This window comes from Festucalex cinctus, chromosome 5, assembly GCF_051991245.1.
Source record: "Festucalex cinctus isolate MCC-2025b chromosome 5, RoL_Fcin_1.0, whole genome shotgun sequence".
In the NCBI taxonomy this organism is placed as follows: domain Eukaryota; kingdom Metazoa; phylum Chordata; class Actinopteri; order Syngnathiformes; family Syngnathidae; genus Festucalex; species Festucalex cinctus.
In genome coordinates, this window is record NC_135415.1 from 15,441,655 (window position 1) to 15,461,189 (window position 19,535).

Sequence of the window (19,535 nt, forward strand, 5' to 3'; positions counted from 1 at the left end):
GAGGGTGGGAGATGTGTTGCGTGTGGTGGCTTGCGAGACGCGGCAGACAGGCATGGACGCACACACAAACAGATTATCCGGGGTTTATTCCCCCCCCTGCTCAGGACAGGCAGATATACTTGAACCTATTAAATGTCTCCCACAAACATATGCGGGGAAGAGTGTGTGATTTGTGCGGCAAATGTGTACAGTGTTTTAATAGTAAGACATTTACTATGGAATGCTTCTGTGTACGTGTGCGTTTAGCCGATAAAGTCCTCCTCTGGAGGAGTTGGAAGTGCTTGCGTGTTTACGTGCGTTTTTAGCGGAGGGGCGGGAAAGAGCAGTAAGGAGCGAGCGCGCACTCCACAACTCTCCTCCAGATTAGCCCTGGATTAGGAGGGTTTAAGGTGGATTAGAAATAATGGCATTAGACAGCGGTACCGCCGCCGCTTGCTCGCACAGCCGCGAGGCCCGCAGAGGACGGAGGCAGCGAGAGGAAAGAGGCTTTGACGGTTTTGTTTGGATTCGCGGCTACACTTTGGCGCTTGCGAATGTGAAAATGTAACACAATCATATTAACACGCCGCAGTCGGCCTATATGCGCCGTCGGAAGGTGTTTAAGGAGCATCTTTTATGTTATGAGATTGGCCTTTCATTCTTTTTGGAATTTTACATTGCATTCACTCATCTTCCGTCTTGCCTCGCTTCTGTTGTGATGTTGTAAATAATATAATTGTACACGCACTCACAAATATGACCAAACCGTGTGTTTGGAACGCCACTTGAATTTCCAACATGAGCTACGATTGTTTGTATCTCTCTTTGTTTGTTTTTTTCAATTTTGATGAGATTTGACAGTTTGATTTGAGTTGACCTTATTGGAACCTATCAGTAATAATAATAATAATAGTAGTAATTGATCAATGAAATTTAATAAAATATTTATTAGAATTATGCTATTTATATGCATATCCAGACACACTACTATCACAAACAAGTCATAGTTTAACAATATGTTTATTTTTGTAGTTTGTAGTGATTTTAACACTGAGAAGTATTTCATACATTTTACCCACTCATATATCTAACTCACCCTTTTACTATAATTTACTCCATTTTAAACTACAATGACAAGAATAAGCATTTTGTTTAATCCGATTAACTCTCCGGCAAGGTTGTAAACAAAAAAAATAAAACAAAAATTCAAAAAACAATTTTGTTAATGAAATAAAATAAAAATGGAAATGCTTTTTAAAAAAACGAAAACTAACTGAAACTATATTTTATGTTTACAAAACTAACTAAAACTAACTATAATTATAGCAAAAATGTCCTTCGTTCTAGTCTTTGTTAATCAATTTAATGCATGAGCCTTTGAGGATGATTTTAAATGCGATTTTAAATACGGTAGATTTATTTTTGATATTAACCGCCAACAGCAGCCAGTAGAAAAGCACTTTCAGATGACAGCTCTCATCGTGTTTTTTTTTTTTAAATATTGCACACAAGTAATACACATTTTTTAAAACTAAAACTAATACTAGAACTAAACTAAAACTAAGTATTCATTAAATAACTAAAACTAATAGAAACTAACAGAACCACCCTGAAAACTAATTAAAACTAACTAAATTTAAAAAACAAAACCCAAAACGAAATAAAAACTAACTAAAATGAAAATTCCAAACTATAATAACGCTACTCTCCAATGAGTGTATAATAGCACGTAAAAGACCAGAATTACAATTGGTTTTGAAGGTGCGTCCCCATTCCGGATCCTCTCAATAACAAAGCAGCAAATTGTTGTCCATTAAGTCTCATGTAGTGAAAATGGGTGCATTGTGTTTTGGCTGAACAAGCAAGTCAATTTTCCATCTGTGGTCTGCAATGAACTATCCTTAATAGTGGCTAAAGATGTTATTTTCTGCAGATGAAAATTGTATGGCATATGAGACTAGGATAAACGTTGCAGCTCTGCAAACTTGTTCATTTTTACCCCTGATAGGCTCTTTCATCTCTGGCCTACTTTCCTGTGATGGTCCTGGATGATTCTCTGGGTCTGGGCTTCTCTATTCTATTCTAATACACTTTGGATGACTTTGCAAGAGTTTGTCAAATGTTTCTTTGTGGTCCCTAACTGTTTTTTTCCCCCCATGTTCATGAAAATGGCATCATAAACGATGACGAAAGGGACAAACTTTCTAGTAAATAGATGCCTATGTCATTTATTCACATTTTTCAGGAAACACATACAAAATGAATCATTTGCATCATGAGGAGAAAAATATTTTTTCAACAAATGACTCAGGCAATTCTGTTAAAAGGGTGATGAAATAATACAATTATATCAGGGTTCGACATTAACGGTGGCCCGTTGGCCACTACGCCGCCTTTGGACACTGTCCTGACCATTTTAAATTCATAAGCCATGGCCGCCGAAAATGGCCCAAATGTGCTTTTTTTTTTTTGTTTCAGACAGAATGATTTTCATCAGCGAAACAACCTGGTAGAAACAAAATGTTGTGATGATGTAAGAAAAAAAACATGATAGGGGCAAGCTTGACTGGGAAAATAGGCATGGTTAGCCTCATGTCGCTACCTTTAGCTAGCCTGATCTCTACTAGCCTTAATAGTAGGGCCCGACTGATATGGATTTTTTAAATGCTGATGCCGATTTTTGTTTGGCAGGAAAAATGCTGATTACCAAACATGTCTTCACATGAAAAAGGTGGATGGCACTAAATTGTTTATAGACCTATAGATCTGAGCTTTTCCAGCTTTCTTGTTGGTGGGTTTAAAAAGTGTCACTTTCTTCCTACAACTCAGGACTGGGTTGTCATTCAAATTACAGCAACTAGAGTCTAGTTTTCATTTGACTCGGCAATCAGATTAGATTTTGTCTCTTGTTAGTAGTGCAACTAAAAGTCATTATCGACATACATTAATGATTAAAGATGTTAACTAATATATCACAACTGGGCCATGTGGCCGCCTTATATGATACTCAGGCGAGATGAAGCTGCAATGTCCCACACCTACGCTATAGCGCATCTAACAATCTACATACTTTTGTTGTTGTCAATGTCATCCTTTAATCCACCGATAGAAGAGATTCTGTAAGATGCTATTCTGTGCATTATTGGAAAGTGTAATTTAGTCTTTGAGAGTCCCGGGAGGGGATCATTACTAGATAGTCAAAGAGTCTCCTTTGTCTGTCCTTTGCTTTGTTCAAAGAGCTCCCAATTTTTGAGACAGTCCTCCAATAAATACGACGACATTGGTCGCTTTCAAAAGGTGCCAAATTACGACCAAGTGTTGCATATTTTAGTTTAGCAAGCTCTCGCGGCCATGTTAAATAGCGCAAAAATACTAAAGAGAGTTTCATACCAAGTCCGTCTGGCCCAAAGTGTTTATCCGACTGAGGTATTCGTCCAGTGATTGCTTTAGTGTTGACTACATGTTTTGTTAGTTATGACTACATTATGTACAATCCCACAGTGCCTTTTCCAAATCTCAACCATTAGTGTCCCATGTAAAGACGTAACGTGTACTGTACAACCTCACTGAAAACCTCATCCTAACCCCAACCATTAGTACGTGACATCGAATTGACATAAATATCAAGATTAAAAATGAAAACGAAGCTTGTTTTTACTGGGCGGTTAGCTCAGTAAGTTAGACATTAGCCTTTTGCACGGAAGATCCAGGTTCAAGTATATTTCCGCTATTTAACATGGCTGATAGAGGTCGCTAAACTACGATACGCAACACATGGTCGTATTTCGGTGCATGGTAAAACGACCAAAATGGTCGTTATTGTCGGAGGACTTGTTGTAATTTTTCCAGTGGCTGTTTAGCATCTGGACGGTTGTGATATGTCCTGATGTCTTCCACTAACTGCAAATGTTGTCTCAGCATCAGCAGCAGGTGGTGCAAGCAGTGGAGAGGGCCAAGCAGGTCACCATGGCTGAACTCAACGCCATCATTGGAGTGAGTGTTTATGTTTTTTTGTTTTTTTTTGCACAAATGCAACTAGTCATTCTACTAGTGCGCTGTATATACTATAAATGCTCGAACGGCTATCTATCCGCTTGTGCGTGTGTGTGCATCAGCAGCAGCAGCTCCAAGCTCAGCACCTCTCCCACGGCCACGCCATCCCTGTCCCGCTCACGCCGCACCCGGCGGGCCTTCACCCCCCGCTGCCCCCCGGCGCCGGCACTGCCAGCCTGCTGGCGCTCTCCTCGGCCCTCGGCCATCAGTTGCCCCTCAAAGACGAGAGGAAACACCAGGACAGCGCCGAAGAACACCCGAGAGGTACCAGCGTTGATTTTTGTTTTGCATGCTAGTTGATTGGAAGGTATTTTTGACCCAGAATGTATTACTAGTTAAGTCATACAATAAAAAATTGTTCGAGTTGGAAGTGGATCTGTCAAAGTAGATGGAACTGCCTTAAACTGTTTCGCTATGATACCTGTTGAATGTTAATGAGCCGCTGTTCATTCAAAGGCACACGTTTAATTACATCGTAGCGTTACCTTACGTTGCATCAGATAATCTTCTTTAAACAGCATCTCACAAATTAAGCCAATTAACTGTATTTATCTTTGCACTTCACATTAGGTCGACGTGATTACTTTGCATGGTGCTCACTATGAATGTTTTGTTTCTCTTTTTCTTGCCGTCGACCTCATCAGAGAGAGATTCTGTGAAGGTAAGTCCATCTCTCACCATCTGAACATTTTATTTTGTATGTTTACAATCTGACGTTCATACATTGCTTTCCACTAAGTCACTCAAGCCATGGATAGATAGATAGATAGATAGATAGATAGATAGATAGATAGATAGATAGTTTTACATGGGATGCAGCTCTAGTTATTAGTATGCAGCTCTAGTTATTAATTTTGTGCTTTCTGTGATGGGCCCCTTAGCAGCCAACCACTTGAGAATCATATCACTGATACAATAAAAGTATTTTCACTCATGGAGGCAGCACTTTATACGCTGCACTTCACACCCTTGGAAGTTAGTGTGCGGATTTGTAAACGTAAACGTACAACACAACCGTGTCGACAGCTTCACTGAGCAGTCACGCATGCAACCTACCGTTGCTACATAACGCTAATCTGTGCATCCAATAAAACGTTACGACAAAATATTTATGTGTAATTTCACCCTCGATAGATGAGTCTAGCCCTCCAGAGCTCCAACTATTTGTGCGTAAGCAATTAAAAGTCAATTAAAAAAAAATGTCTCCTTTAAAATGTATCAGTGCTCATTATTATTATACTCTGATCAATTTTGGTGTTTGATATATTTATTGATTTTTAAACACTGATTCAGAGATGTGCAAATGGAGACAAAAAAAGAGCAGCATGGTTAGTGAAGTGAAAAAGCGGCAAAGACTAACGTTACAGCTTGTAGTAATTAGTCCCTTAAGCTCAGCCTTTTTCCCAAGGCAAACGTTTGGTTTGTTGAATACTCAATGAGCAGATTAGCATTTCTTTATTCCAGCCGCCTGAGCTCAACACGCACACGCATACACATCATACACACGCGTTCACTGGTGTTTGGGAGTTGGTAGAGACTGGAGAAATGCTTAATACGTTATCTCCTGCCCCCCCATGTAGTCTATCCTCCTCCACACATACACACTCACAGCTGTAGGCAGTGCGATGGAAACGATTAGCAGCGTGAGAATGCGTGTGTGTGTGTGTGTGTGTGTGAGGTCTTCTGGAATCGGTAGCAAAAATAGGAAGACCAAAATGATGAATGCCTTTCATTAGTGCCCTGTGGGAGAGCGAACACATGCACGCATGCACGCACGCGCACACACTTAGAGATGCTCTTTGACATGGCGGCCAACAGTCACTTCATGAAACCAATAAGCCCCTTGTCAGCGGTCTCCAGTTGCCTTGGCAACAGTCCACTGGGTACAGTGTGTGTGTGAAATGCATGAGCCTCTGTGGCTTAATGTCCTTGGTTTTCGCACCTCGTACAATGATAACACTGACGTGGGTGTGAACGGGTGCATTTACACCACATGTTGACCATACAGTATTGTTGCCGGGATGTGTTTGAGAACTTTTTGCAGAGACGTGTGAAATTAATTGAGGATGATGGAAACACTGACTGAGAACGAAATACAATAATTTGTTCAAGATTGAGAAAGAAACAATTAATGGCCTCTACTCTAATAGTCGCCGTGTTTCAATTAACAGCCCAGACACTTGAAATATTGAAATATTGTACCCTCAGGTAGATAAAAAGGCTTTAACTTGTATCATGACGTAAAACTAGTGATGTTCAATACCACTTCCTATCACACTGATATTACTTTTGATACGTAAAATTTCCATATGAAAAACAATGACAGATAATTTTAAAGAAACACATATGTATTGTCTACCAATCTAGCATTTTTCCTGAGAAATGCATGAAATTAATTGCAATTTTCTATCTAATTTGAAGTGTTCACTTCAGGGATCTAATTTAAATTTAAAAAAATAAAAATACATTTTCCGAGATGCTGCTGACCCTGGGAACCCTCTGAACCTTCTGTTTTTGTTTGAAATTAAAAGCTAAGATAAGTGAAAATTTAATACTTCAGATATTTTGAAATTTTGCAATACTTTATTTAGCGTAGAAACAATTGTTTTTATTGAATGTTTGAAAACATGCTACTGCCCCTGGGAGATCCCGGAACTTGTTAGATTTTAAAAATATTGACTAAGATTTAAAAAAAAAAAAAACTCCAATATTTTACTAACCCTCAAGGTTGCTCAGTAAACATATGCTTTAAAATTCCCCCCCAAAAATTTGAGAGTTGGAGTTTGTACTTTTTCCAAATTTTGATGCCAATATTTTTCCTTTTTAGTGAAAATGATTATCAGATCCAAATATCGGTTATCAGCGTCCTTGACTACTAATAATGGGCATCGGTATCGGCCCTGGAAAAAAACATATCAATCTATCTCTACTGGTTACTGATCGTAAAACGGTCACAAGAGGATGGCCGATTCTGGTGTTGGCTGCCGTCGTGAGTACCGGTAGCTTGAAATAAGGTATCGACCCAATACCCATACCTGCTATTGGAAGTAGCCCATCTCTACTTAAAACAATTACAAGCAGCAATCAGTAGTCAGTTTATAAGCATTATTGTTTAGGCAGGGACGTTAAAGAGTGAATTGCTAACCAAAATAGCAGCACCTACTGAATTATGTTACTCAGATGTTGTAAACCTTTTTTCAGTATTGAAGCTGAGCTCAAGTTAGATAGAAATGCATATTTTCTGCCATTTGTTGCTCCAGTGTTTACTCTTCAAAATTGTGTGCGTCCATTTTTGTTCTTATGCTGCAGTTCAAGAAGGTGGGAAGTCGGATATATCACACTTGGATTCCCTCGGTTCTGACCTCAAAGCGTTCAAAGAAAATGTAAACAACAAAGATGGCGGAAGTCTGAAAAGTCTGACTTCCCAGCTTCCTGGAATGCCGCATTATGGTCTGCTATTAGGCCCATTCTGCCTCTGTCCATATTGACATTTCTCTGCATGTTCTCTCAAATAGTCCTTTTGTTTGTTCTAAACAACAGTTTGTAACAGTTGTAATTTAGATGATTTAAGTTGTCGTGATTAATTTGTAGAGCACTAAAATGTAACAGTGCTATCCGCACATATTGCGCCAAAACCTTGCTCCTCCCTTCCCAAGATCCTTGTCATCAACACCTGCATCACGGCAAAGGGCAGCGGAAAGGTTACAGGCGTGAGTTAGTGGAAAGGTCAAGTTAAAGGTCCTGCTTTATTTTTCTTTTCTCTGTTGGTCGGCTGCGGGCAAGAAAAGATTCCCGACGAGGCGCCAATTGAGACGGCCCGAGTGATCGTTGGAGATGAGAGAGAGGAAAAGTGTCCAATTAACGTTTATACACTCTGCAGCACTAACTGTTTATAAAAGGGGAGACATGCTAACAAATGCATCTTCTAGACCAGCTCCACAACTACCTGGGCTGGAATTCCACATCAAGCTAACGTTGAACGCGTCTGTCTTTCCGCGTTCACTTTCAACGTGTGTTCAGTGTGAAGTTGTTATTTCTTCCAGAGCTCATCTGTGTCTCCGTCCGCCAGTTTTCGGACTGGAGAGAAGCACCGAGCTTCCGGCGATTACTCCGCCGACAGCAAAAAGCAGAAGACAGACGATAAAGAGTTGAGCTCTACACGCTATGTACGTTTTTGTTCCACAGTTAACATTTTTATTTACTGTTAAATTCTATCAAATTTGACATTACATCATTTTAATCCAACATAGAAAGCACAATAATTTATACATTTATTTTTGGAAAATGTTCTAGGAGAGTGACGGTGAGAAGAGTGACGACAACTTGGTGGTGGACGTGTCCAATGAGGTATGCTGCGGTTTGACAATCAAAGCAGCTTCTCGATCAACAAAATGAAACATCTTTCTTCTCTCCTCTTCCTGCGTGCTCAAACAACCAACTTAGGATCCAACCTCTCCCAGAGGAAGTCCCGCCCACTCTCCTCGGGAGAACGGATTGGACAAGAGTCGGCTGCTGAAGAAGGATGCGCCCCTGAGTCCCTCTTCTGTCGCCTCCTCCAGCAGCACCCCTTCATCCAAATCCAAAGAGATTAATTTGGTGAGGCGTCTGATTTTCTTTGTCTCATTGCTCTAGGTAGTTTCTATTTTTAGCAACAACAAAAAAAAAAGTTTGCGAGGTAAGCATCACAGATGAAAACTTGGAGATGTCATTCTTGTACTATTATTAGTTTTATCTATTTCACAGAAATAACTGTTTTTAACACTTGTCTTTTTTTTTTCTGGAGAAGAATGAAAAATCCACAACACCCGTTTCCAAGTCCAGCACACCCACATCCCGCTGCGACGCGCCCACTCCCAGCAGCACCACCACCAGCCTGAGGGCAGCTCAGAGTAAGCCAACAGGAGTCGAGACACTCGGTAAGTCTTGTGTGATTGTTACACACATGACGATTTTTTAACATCTTAACTAGGCATGAATGATTTTGAAGAATAATGTATGTGGAATTATTTTTGCTCATTATCGTGATTCTGATTTAATATGCAATTCTTTGTTTCCAATGTGCTAGTACCATGTATTTTTTTAACAAACACATGCAATAAATTTGTTACAAATTAATAAACAATTTTAGATTTATTTTAAAAAATAAAGGCATGAATTAATATATTTTTATTATTTAGTTATTTATTTATTTATTTATTTATTTATTTATTTTAATTAGAGTTATAATCTTACTAAACACTTTGACGAAGCATTAACTTTGACAACTTCACAAAATCCGACCAAACAAGTGTGATACAAAAGTCATTAAGTCACAAGTCAGATTACAACAATAATGTAAACAAATTTGTCAACAAATCACTTCAACTCAAATCACTGTCATGTTTCCTGAAACAATTACATGTACATAAACACGTGCACTGTACTTAAGCACTGAATTTAGCTAAACGCTATATATAAATAAATTAAACATACACGTACAGAAAAGTAGTAGTAATAGTCAAAGAAGAAATAGAAAAATGTAGTTGTTAATTAACTTATCTCATATATAAATTGCTTCTCCGTACATTTCTCTTCCCATCAAGCTGATTGAAGAAATTTGGATTGTGTTCTTGTTGCAGCACCCGGCCTCCGCACACCGCTGGCGGTGCCGTGCTCGTACCCCGGCCCGTTTGGAATGGTCCCTCACCTCGGCATGAACGGCGAGCTGAGCGGAGCGGGCGCCCCCTACACCGGCCTGCATAGTATGAGCTCTGTGGCTGCAGCCGCCGTGGCCGCTTACGGACGCACACAAGTGGTACGCAAAATACGTGTATGTCATACAAGAACTGGAGCGGATTTTGACTATTTTTTTCTTGCTGTTGTAAAGCCTGTAACTTCTCCGTAAGTGTGAATGTGTGTGTAACTGCTTGTTTGTCTATATTTGCCCTACAATGTGTGTCCATAGAAAACGACTACATACTTGATTGATGTGTGTCTAAAGACCTCTGTTCTGTTTTAATTCAAACTTTATCTTTTGTAGGTGGGATTTGATCCTCACCATCACATACGTGTCCCTGGCCTTCCTGCTAACTTATCAGGCATTCCTGGTGGAAAACCGTAGGTCACCTTTTTTAAATCAATCAATCAATCAATCAATCAATCAATCTTTCTATCTATCTATCTATCTATCTATATATCTATCTATCTATCTATCTATCTATCTATCTATCGAGCAGCTAGCTTTCTAGCTAGCAAAGCTAAATTATCTGTCTATCTAGCTAGCTAAGCTAAATTATCTGTCTATCTAGCTAGCTAAGCTAAATTATCTGTCTATCTAGCTAGCTAAGCTAAATTATCTGTCTATCTAGCTAACTAAACTAGCTAGCTATTTATCTAAGCAATCTAAGATAGATTATCTATGCTATGTTATCTCTGCTAGGCTATCTATGCTGACATTAGGAAAGGAAAATGAATGGACACAATTTGAATATTTGCATTTAGAGCTGTTCTCACTTTTGATGCCAACGGTTAATTTACCATACACTAATGGCTGTGTATAATTTTGAGGAAGAAAAGTTCCATTTGTTGAGTGTTGTCCTGTGAACAAGATATGATAAAAATATTTGCAAACTGTATATGCTTGATGTATATTATTTTGCTCCAGAGCCTACTCCTTTCACGTGAGCGCTGACGGGCAAATGCAGCCAGTACCTTTCCCTCCGGACGCTCTGATCGGCCCGGCCATCCCGCGTCACGCACGACAGATCAACACACTTAACCACGGGGAGGTGGTGTGCGCTGTCACCATCAGCAACCCGACCCGTCATGTTTACACCGGCGGCAAGGGATGCGTCAAGGTGTGGGACATCAGTCACCCCGGCAACAAGACCTCTGTGTCACAGCTGGACTGCCTTGTGAGTCCACTTCAATGACGAACTGATTCATGACCGATATTATTTGCACGATTAGAATTAAACGTCTGTGCCATCAGAACAGAGACAACTACATCCGCTCCTGTCGACTGCTGCCCGACGGACGGACGCTCATTGTGGGTGGCGAGGCGAGTACTTTGTCAATATGGGACTTGGCGGCACCGACTCCACGGATCAAAGCGGAATTAACGTCATCGGCTCCTGCGTGCTACGCCTTGGCCATCAGCCCCGACTCCAAAGTCTGCTTTTCCTGCTGTTCCGACGGAAACATCGCCGTATGGGACCTTCACAACCAGACTCTGGTTAGGTAGGCTATTAAAGGTGGATCTTCTTAGATATACAGTAAAAGGTTAAAGTACCACTAATTTTCACACCTACATAAGTGGGGTGAAATTCGTTCTCTGCATTTGATCCATCCGGTGAGGGAGCGGTGAGCAGCAGCAGCAGCAGCAGGGGCTTGCTGTCAGGTGTCTAACACCCCAATTCCAACCTGTAATGCTGAGTGTCAAGCAGGGAGGCAATGGACCCCATTTTTGTAGTCTTTGGTATGACCCGGCCAAGAATTGAACCCACGACCTTCCAGTCTCAGGGTGGACACTACCACTAGGTCACTGAGCTGGCCTGAGTAGGACTTGTAATTACAACTAACAATATTCCAATAAATTAGCAGTATTTTATTTATTATATTGAAGCATTTTTAAAATAATCGCCTAAGTAATTTTTTTTTCAGATTTTTCAGGAAACACAAAAATGAAACATTTACATCATGAGGAGATGATTTAGACAAAAAAAAAAGTTAAAAAAAAATGTCTGGCAATTATTTTGTTTATTTTCTGTTTAAAAAATGGTGATAAAGAACAGATGCATATGTTCCTAACCCCCTATAAATAAATACATAAATAAATAAATGCATAAATGAATAGACAAATAAAAAAAAAAGACCCAGTCAAGACTGGGTACATGTTTTTTGGGACGGCCTGTGAAATCAAAATCACAAACATGCTGTGAGACAGTAATTTAAAAAAATAAACATCTGGAACTGTTAACTCACGTTGTTGTTTTTAAGAAAACATTATCCCCAAGCGTGGGATTTTGATGTCACACCAGTATCCCCCTCCCATTTTCTAAGCAGAACGCTCTTTTCCATTAATTTGGTTAAATGAGGCTGCGTATACACTTGCAGACAATTCCAAGGCCACACTGACGGAGCGAGCTGCATAGACATCTCCAATGACGGCACCAAGCTCTGGACGGGAGGTCTGGATAACACCGTCCGCTCCTGGGATCTCCGAGAAGGCCGCCAGCTGCAGCAGCATGACTTCACCTCGCAGGTAAACTTACAGTATGACTCGCACAGGAGCGGCTAATCACATGAACGACAATGAGATCCCAAAGGGCGGGCGCTAAATTGCTTGTTCACTCCAATGCGTGTAAAAGTGGTGGAGCCCGCCATATTTAACTCATTCATTCACAGCCATTTTCACCCACTTTCGCTCCCGGTTGTTTTACTGTATTTTGACCCACAGAATGGCCCACAGAATATTGTGTTCTATTGCTATAAACACATCACTACTTTTACCAGGGAAAAAAAGTACATTTATATCTGTTTCCGTTTTGCAGCAATTAGCATCAGAATGTAGCTAAGTTTCATCAATATTCACATTCCGGGTGAAAACAATGACAAAAAGAGCTTGTTGCAACATGCCCCTTGATGATCTCTTATACTCTACTGTCACCTGCCGTCCATTTTTTTGTAGTAACATTGCATTAAGCCACCTCTTCATGTCAGAAGCTGCATCAAAGCCTTCTGCATAGTCTTGCATTAAAAAAATAAAATAAAATAAAATAAAAAACATGTGAACACATTTTTGGAACAGAAGGACAAAGTATTAAAAAATGGTTTTACACATTTTGGGGATTGAATGAGTTCAAAGACGGTTTTGCGTTTTGATAACAATTTTCACCATGGACAATTTTTAATAGCAACATGAAGTTTGAAGTGATGGAATTGGAGGTGCTAGTGGAAGAGGCAGACAAACATATTACTGAAATGATAAAATGATGATAATAATAATATCCCGTATCTTTCCATCCTAACGTTGTGTCTGAAACTTGAGATCTGAAAAACTGGTCTGGGAAAGGCCAACAGCAGTTTTGTCACCTGATGGATGGCATGACTCCTTCTTGTGACTGTCTTCTAGTTAGACGTTAACTCGTTCAGAAATTTCAACATTGTATTGCTTAAAAAACTTTTTTTTTTTGCCTGTTGCATTTGAAAAATGTTTACGTGATGGAAAAAGATCTTCTCCTTGGGATACTGTCCAACCGGCGAGTGGCTGGCAGTGGGGATGGAGAACAGCAACGTGGAGGTCCTGCACGTCTCCAAACCTGACAAGTATCAGCTCCACCTTCACGAAAGCTGCGTGCTCTCGCTCCGATTTGCCCACTGCGGTGAGTCAATGTCGTCTTGACGTATAAAACACGTAGATCAAATCCTTGGAGCGGCCGTGTTGTCGGATGTGTTTGTCATCCGCTCATCTACTTGCAGGAAAATGGTTCGTCAGCACAGGAAAAGACAATTTGCTGAACGCCTGGAGAACCCCGTACGGAGCCAGCATATTCCAGGTGACTCCAGGAACTCACATGCTGACACTTTTTACTTGATTTCCGCTTGAATTGTTGTTGGTTTGTAGTGTTAATTTTGTCAACGAAAACCAAACAAAAATAATTTCGTCAACACACTTTTTCCACCGGACTAAAACCCTCATTAATAGCAATAACCAGAACTAAATCAGTATGCATTTTCGTCGACTAATGAAAAACGAGACAAAAATGTACTTCACGTCATAAAAACTGGACTAAAATCTATGGACATTTCAGTTCATGAACAAAAAGGAGACGAAAACTATTATGATTTTGTAAAATCTTGTCTCTGCTAATCTGTCACTGTGACACTGTCATGTGACGCAAAGTGACACACACCCCTTTCAAATCTGCAACTAACATATGGAACAGACAGGAGGTGGATTCACAGTGAAAGGTTAAGAAATATAATAAACTAAACTAAGTGCAATTTTCTGGAGAAATTGTGTGGGAATGCTCAAAGCTGAATGCTAATAGCTGAATGCTAAGATTTGAATGCATGTGAAATACTTCTGAAATAAATTGAGAGATATATTGTGAAATTATGAACTGGTTACTGAACAATGCGCTTTACCAACTGTGCCACCGAGCCGTATCAGACACCTGGTAATGATGATAAGTTATATGTATGAAAGTGGGCGTGGAAAGTGACACTTAGACAAAGTTCAATGTCAGTCCCATTGAAAATGAATAGGGAAAAGTTTATTTTAAATGTTAAATTGTGCAAATACTGTAAGTAATGTGGAATCAGACATTATTGTATCATATGTGGGAATGCTTGAGCATTCCCACATATGATACAATAATGTTAATCTGACTGCTAACTAATGCTGGCTAACTTACTAGCCCGTAGCATGGAGCCATAATAGCCACTTGTTGATATACTGTAATTGTGTGTCAAATTGTTTTTCATCAAAAAGATGAGAGAAATTTTGATGTGAAATATTTTTAGATCCAAAATGTTCAACATAATCTGTTGACCAAAAAATATATATACAGGGATAAAATGATTGTCCTGACTAAAACCAGACTGAAATGTTGACAGTTTTTGTTGATTAAAACTAGACGAATAAAATGATATCTTCTTGGAATACTAAAATGCTCGTTTTATGGTCGACTAAAAATGGACTAAATAAAAACATGATGAGGTTGACTAACTGTGATAAAAACTAACAAGCGTGATTGAAACTGGACTAAAACTGAGACTACATTTAAAAATGGTGGATAAAATTGACACTTAAGGGGTTGGATGTTTTTTTTTGAGAAAACAGTAAACATACTACACAGAATTATGAAATAGTATTTTGGAGACATATTTGGGACTTTCACATAGTTGCTTTCCTTCCCCTCTGACAGTCCAAGGAATCGTCTTCAGTGCTGAGTTGCGACATCTCCGTAGATGACAAGTACATTGTGACCGGCTCCGGAGACAAGAAGGCCACTGTCTATGAGGTCATATACTAGGGAGGGGCGGGGTCAATGAGGTCAACCCTGTGTACCATATGTAATGTGTATAATAAGGTTTTTCATTTGTTCTTGGACTTTTGAAAGCTGTTCAGAAGTTGAACAAAGCACAGAGATTAGTTTTGTTTTTTGTTTTTTAAATGAGTGAACGTTATGTCCATGCAAACTGAGCATAATGTTGTTTACAAAAAACACCTTTTGTTTGTGTAGCTGCGTAGCACCGACACAAGCTTGTTTATTGTTTCCATACAATATTTGCTTATTCCCGCGTGTGTTATGGATGCCTCCCACGCACAGCAGTAACACTTAACACTGGATTTAGCCATCAAAACTACCTGTGGATTCATATGGACACTAATATGCTTCCTCTCACTTACACAAAAATGCACGTTAGGTTAATCGAAGACTCTAAATTGTCCATTGGGTGTCGGAAAGCTCGTATCTCACTGAGCTTGCACTGACACTCGCAAAATGTTTTTATACTCGCAAGAAGCAATTTTTTCTCATCACCAAGAAATTTTGAACACATTGCGAAAGATCATGCCTGGAACATTCAGCTTGGAAGAAGTTATGATGATGCTATTGTACAACAAGTGTAAACATGTAATTATTTACGTTTCAAAAGAAACTTCCTGCCGCTAACAGCTGTGTTTCTTCTCTACAAACGGCCTTTGTTGTTGTTGTTTTTTTAAAAAGTCTAGTTTGTAGTTGATTTTATTAAATTATTGTGTGGATTTTTTTCGTGTAAGATGTGTTCATTGTTCCATATCGCATAACTTGTATGAGTAAAATATTTCAATGTAATACAGTGGAAATACTTAAATATACCAAAGTTGTTGTTTTTTTTAATCATTGGGATTTAATTATTGAAAAAAATGATGTAAAAAAATAAATAGAAAAATAATATATTGCCCCGCCTATTAGAGAGGGGCAATTGGTGAATTTAACCAGTTTTAGTTATGAAAATAAGTAATTGTTAAATATAATAATAACAAATCAAATTATTAATGAAGATCATAATAAAACATAATACATTTGTCCCCTACTCAATAAATAATATAATCGATACATGCATGTATATTTATATTTATGTTAGTGGTGTCAGGCGATTTAATTTTTTAATCGTAATTATTCGCATGACTTCAATAGTTAACTCACAGTTCATCACAAATTTTAGATCTGTGCTAAATGTACAATAAAATGTCCAATATTTTTTTTCATACAAGAGTGGAAAATGTTAAACTAATAGCTGCATCTTTTAGTCATTGATACAATTATTTCATAATAATTCATAAAATTGAGTTAAACTTAAAAAGATGTACTGTACTATAACAAGTGTGATATTGAATTGTGTTGAAGTAATTTTCCTGTCACTAGATGGCATAATTGCATTTGCAAGACTTTGGTGACAGCTTAGTGCATTTTTCTTTTCAAAGTAAGAGCTATCTAATCTTTAACGTGACGTAAATTGTAAAATACCACTTGACCCCAGTCTCCACAAATATATGCATTATTAAATTTATGACTGCAAAATTTTGTCTGACAAAAAGCCTGCACTCTCGGTAGGCCTGCATTTGTCCTATATGCGTTTGTGCATATTGCCACAAAAAAAGCTTTTGGTGTTGAAATACTCTCCACGTTGCTTGGAGTGGATGATCCAAGTGAGGGCTGTGGAGGAGGAGGAGGAGGATGATGATGATGCCACCATTACGGTGAATGATCCTCCTGTTGGCACTCTCCAGCAGCAGGCCCTTCAGAGTAGCCCGAAAGGTTCGCGCTCGTCATGTTGCAACGAGCCACCCCACTTTCCTGTGTTATATTAGGAGCTCGTTCACGCCGCAAATTGCTCACTTTGCAGGCAGGAATAGAAAGAGGATTAAACAAACAGACGGTGGAATATTTGCCATGATGGTCAAAATTGTTGGAAATGAAACATGCAGCAGGTGGCGCTGTGTTAAAAGAAACCACGGCTGTCATGACAAGTTTGCTCTATATTATTTATTTGATTGTTACTAGCATAACTATGAGATTAATTTTTCAAAAATCATTTCCAGTTTAATACAATTTGTGGAAACTGTATTTAGACGTATACCGCCATTGTTATTTTCGTCGCAACGGCAACGCATTCCGTGCGTAGTGACGTAGGATGGCGGTGGTTCTCTGCCAAGCAATGTCAAACGTCATTCAAGAAAGCAAGGTAAGCTCCTAAAGGGACGATCAAAACTCTTGGATGCGTCTGTTGAATGACGAGAGCACTGGCCTACGAGGTTTATCTTGCTTTCTTGATAGGCGTTTCACACTGCTCAGCAGAGAACCACCGCCATTTTACGTCACTACGCACGGAATGCGTTCGACGTAAATAATGGCGGCGTATGTCTACATAAATTTTGTACAAAATATATTAAACTGGAAGTGATTTTTGAAAAATTAATCTCATAGTTTTGTTATTAATAACAACCAAATAAATAATACAGCAAATTTGTCATGACAGACGGGTCCAAAAAGAGATTATTGCTTTTTATGGATTTGTGATTCCATTGTAAAATGAATACGGCATATGAAGTGTCAGTTTGGCTTCCTGTTCCTGTTAGATTTCCCTTTTCCTGAAAAATAAATAAATATCACAATATAAACTCCATATTAGGAAAATACTTGAAGACTGTAACCAATATGTCCACAAGTGGGCACAATCTTCATGAACACCAATAATTCACGTCTTGATGCCAGTAGAAAACCATTTCAGTAGCATTTTTTAGACGGGAATGGCGGGCTGTGCGGCCGTACATATCGCACAAATCAGAAACCGCCGCTAAATGTCCTTATCGTGTGTCTGTTTGAGCTCTCTGTCTGATTTTTTGCAGTGTGGCATCCCATTACCTTGGAAACAGCATGTTTGTTTCTAATTGGGCTTGGGCGAATTCGAGCAACAAACTATATTTTTGAAGTTTAAAAACAACAAAAACTGTTTCTGACAAAAAAGAAAAGAAAAAAAGTGACGCTTGTGCTCTGTTGCAAGGCCGAGGGCCAATGATTAATTCATGTCCATGCCGGTCCCTTAACGAGGTTGTGCCCGTGAGTGGGCAGGAGGGGCCCGCACTCAGCAGCGCTTTGATATCCTTCATTTAAGGCCGTGTCAGCCATTAATGACTTTTTTTTTTCCCAGTTGGGAAACGAGCGTCATTATCGCTTTATAAAGGTTGATGGAGGAGACGGGCTCGTTTTGTGCATGTGTGTCTGTGTGTGTACTAATTTTGCTTGCTTACATTTAACCATGGCGAGCATAAAACTATTTGTGTTAGAGATGTTTGATCCCATTTCTTTTTAGACGGTTCACTCTCACTGTTTCCATGTACCGATACTTGTAGTACTTTTGATATGATTTTGATTTCTTTCTAACACAGATGATGATTCGCTGATGTGTAAAACTACTGCAGTATAGCACCAACCACGACTGAGGAAGATGTACTCAATGTCAGATATGTTTTCCTTAAGTATCGATTTGTGGTATCAGCAGTAGGGATGTAACGATATCCAAACATATACGATATGATATCACGATATTGTGGGGAGGTTGGCGATACAAAAAAAGGTCACAATATTGTAAAAAAAAAAAAAAAAAAAAAGAAGTTCATATTAAAAACAAAACAAAACAATATTGTGCTTTTGTACAACACAGCAATGAAAAATATAAAAATATAAATATTATACATCCAAAATATATAAATATAATATATATATATTGAGGCACTTAGTTGCTAATGCAATCACATTTTGAGTTCCTCCACATATTGACACACTTCACAAGCACATACGTTCCCCTTCATCTGACCATTAGTGTGGATTGTAAACATAGAAGGGCCAAAACATGCCTTGTGGAAATTAAATGGCACTAGAAAAAAACATCAGAGGGTGCTAGAACTGCCCAAATGGAAATCAACCTCACGTTTTTTTTTTTTAAATCAGGTGTGCTGCTTTTAATATCGTTTGTTTGTTTGTTTGTTTATTGACATGAAGGCGGCGATATATTGTGGCAGTTTTAATATCACAATATTGCCGTTATCGTTACATCCCTAATCAGCAACCTCCATGACTATCTTAAAATAAGGACCATGTTAGCCTGATACCAATATCTGGTAATGGTACGCGTCCATTCCAGAACTACATTTTTCACATGTCCACCTTAATGAAGATAGAATGACGGCCACAGTTGGAACATGAGGCAATTTTTGCTTTTCATTCATTCCTTGTATAGCACATTTCTGTCTTTTTCATTGTCACGTCATTCACACAGTCACACAATGCTTAATGCAATAAATATTTAGGAATTCATTTATGTTTGGTGGTCCCGCTGTAGTTCTGTTTAGTGATTTGTAGCGTTTCAGTGGTGTGGCGTAGAATGGACTGACATGTGCTTCATGCAAAAAAAAGAAAAAGAAAAAAAAAAGATGGATACATCGAGCTGAGAGTTTCACGCTGTCAAAGCAT

The 19,535-nt window shown here is 39.0% G+C and overlaps 1 protein-coding gene across 6 annotated transcripts in view; it reads left to right on the forward strand.

Moving 5' to 3' along the window:
- LOC144019397 (transducin-like enhancer protein 4) overlaps positions 1-15,777 on the forward strand; it is a 46,840-nt gene extending 31,063 nt beyond the window's left edge. For 3 of the 6 annotated variants that reach the window (XM_077522432.1, XM_077522431.1, XM_077522427.1), the window contains exons 6-20: positions 3,898-3,972; positions 4,095-4,296; positions 4,677-4,693; positions 8,076-8,198; positions 8,326-8,379; positions 8,476-8,628; positions 8,816-8,948; positions 9,651-9,826; positions 10,052-10,128; positions 10,676-10,925; positions 11,003-11,250; positions 12,127-12,274; positions 13,244-13,394; positions 13,492-13,568; positions 14,943-15,777. In XM_077522432.1, the coding sequence (XP_077378558.1) occupies positions 3,898-3,972; positions 4,095-4,296; positions 4,677-4,693; positions 8,076-8,198; positions 8,326-8,379; positions 8,476-8,628; positions 8,816-8,948; positions 9,651-9,826; positions 10,052-10,128; positions 10,676-10,925; positions 11,003-11,250; positions 12,127-12,274; positions 13,244-13,394; positions 13,492-13,568; positions 14,943-15,050 (1,992 nt within the window). In that variant the 3' untranslated portion in view covers positions 15,051-15,777. The remainder of the gene's footprint in view (positions 1-3,897; positions 3,973-4,094; positions 4,297-4,676; positions 4,694-8,075; positions 8,199-8,325; positions 8,380-8,475; positions 8,629-8,815; positions 8,949-9,650; positions 9,827-10,051; positions 10,129-10,675; positions 10,926-11,002; positions 11,251-12,126; positions 12,275-13,243; positions 13,395-13,491; positions 13,569-14,942) is intronic. The other 3 variants (XM_077522428.1, XM_077522429.1, XM_077522430.1) reach the window with 3 other exon arrangements.
- Positions 15,778-19,535: the final 3,758 nt, after the last annotated feature.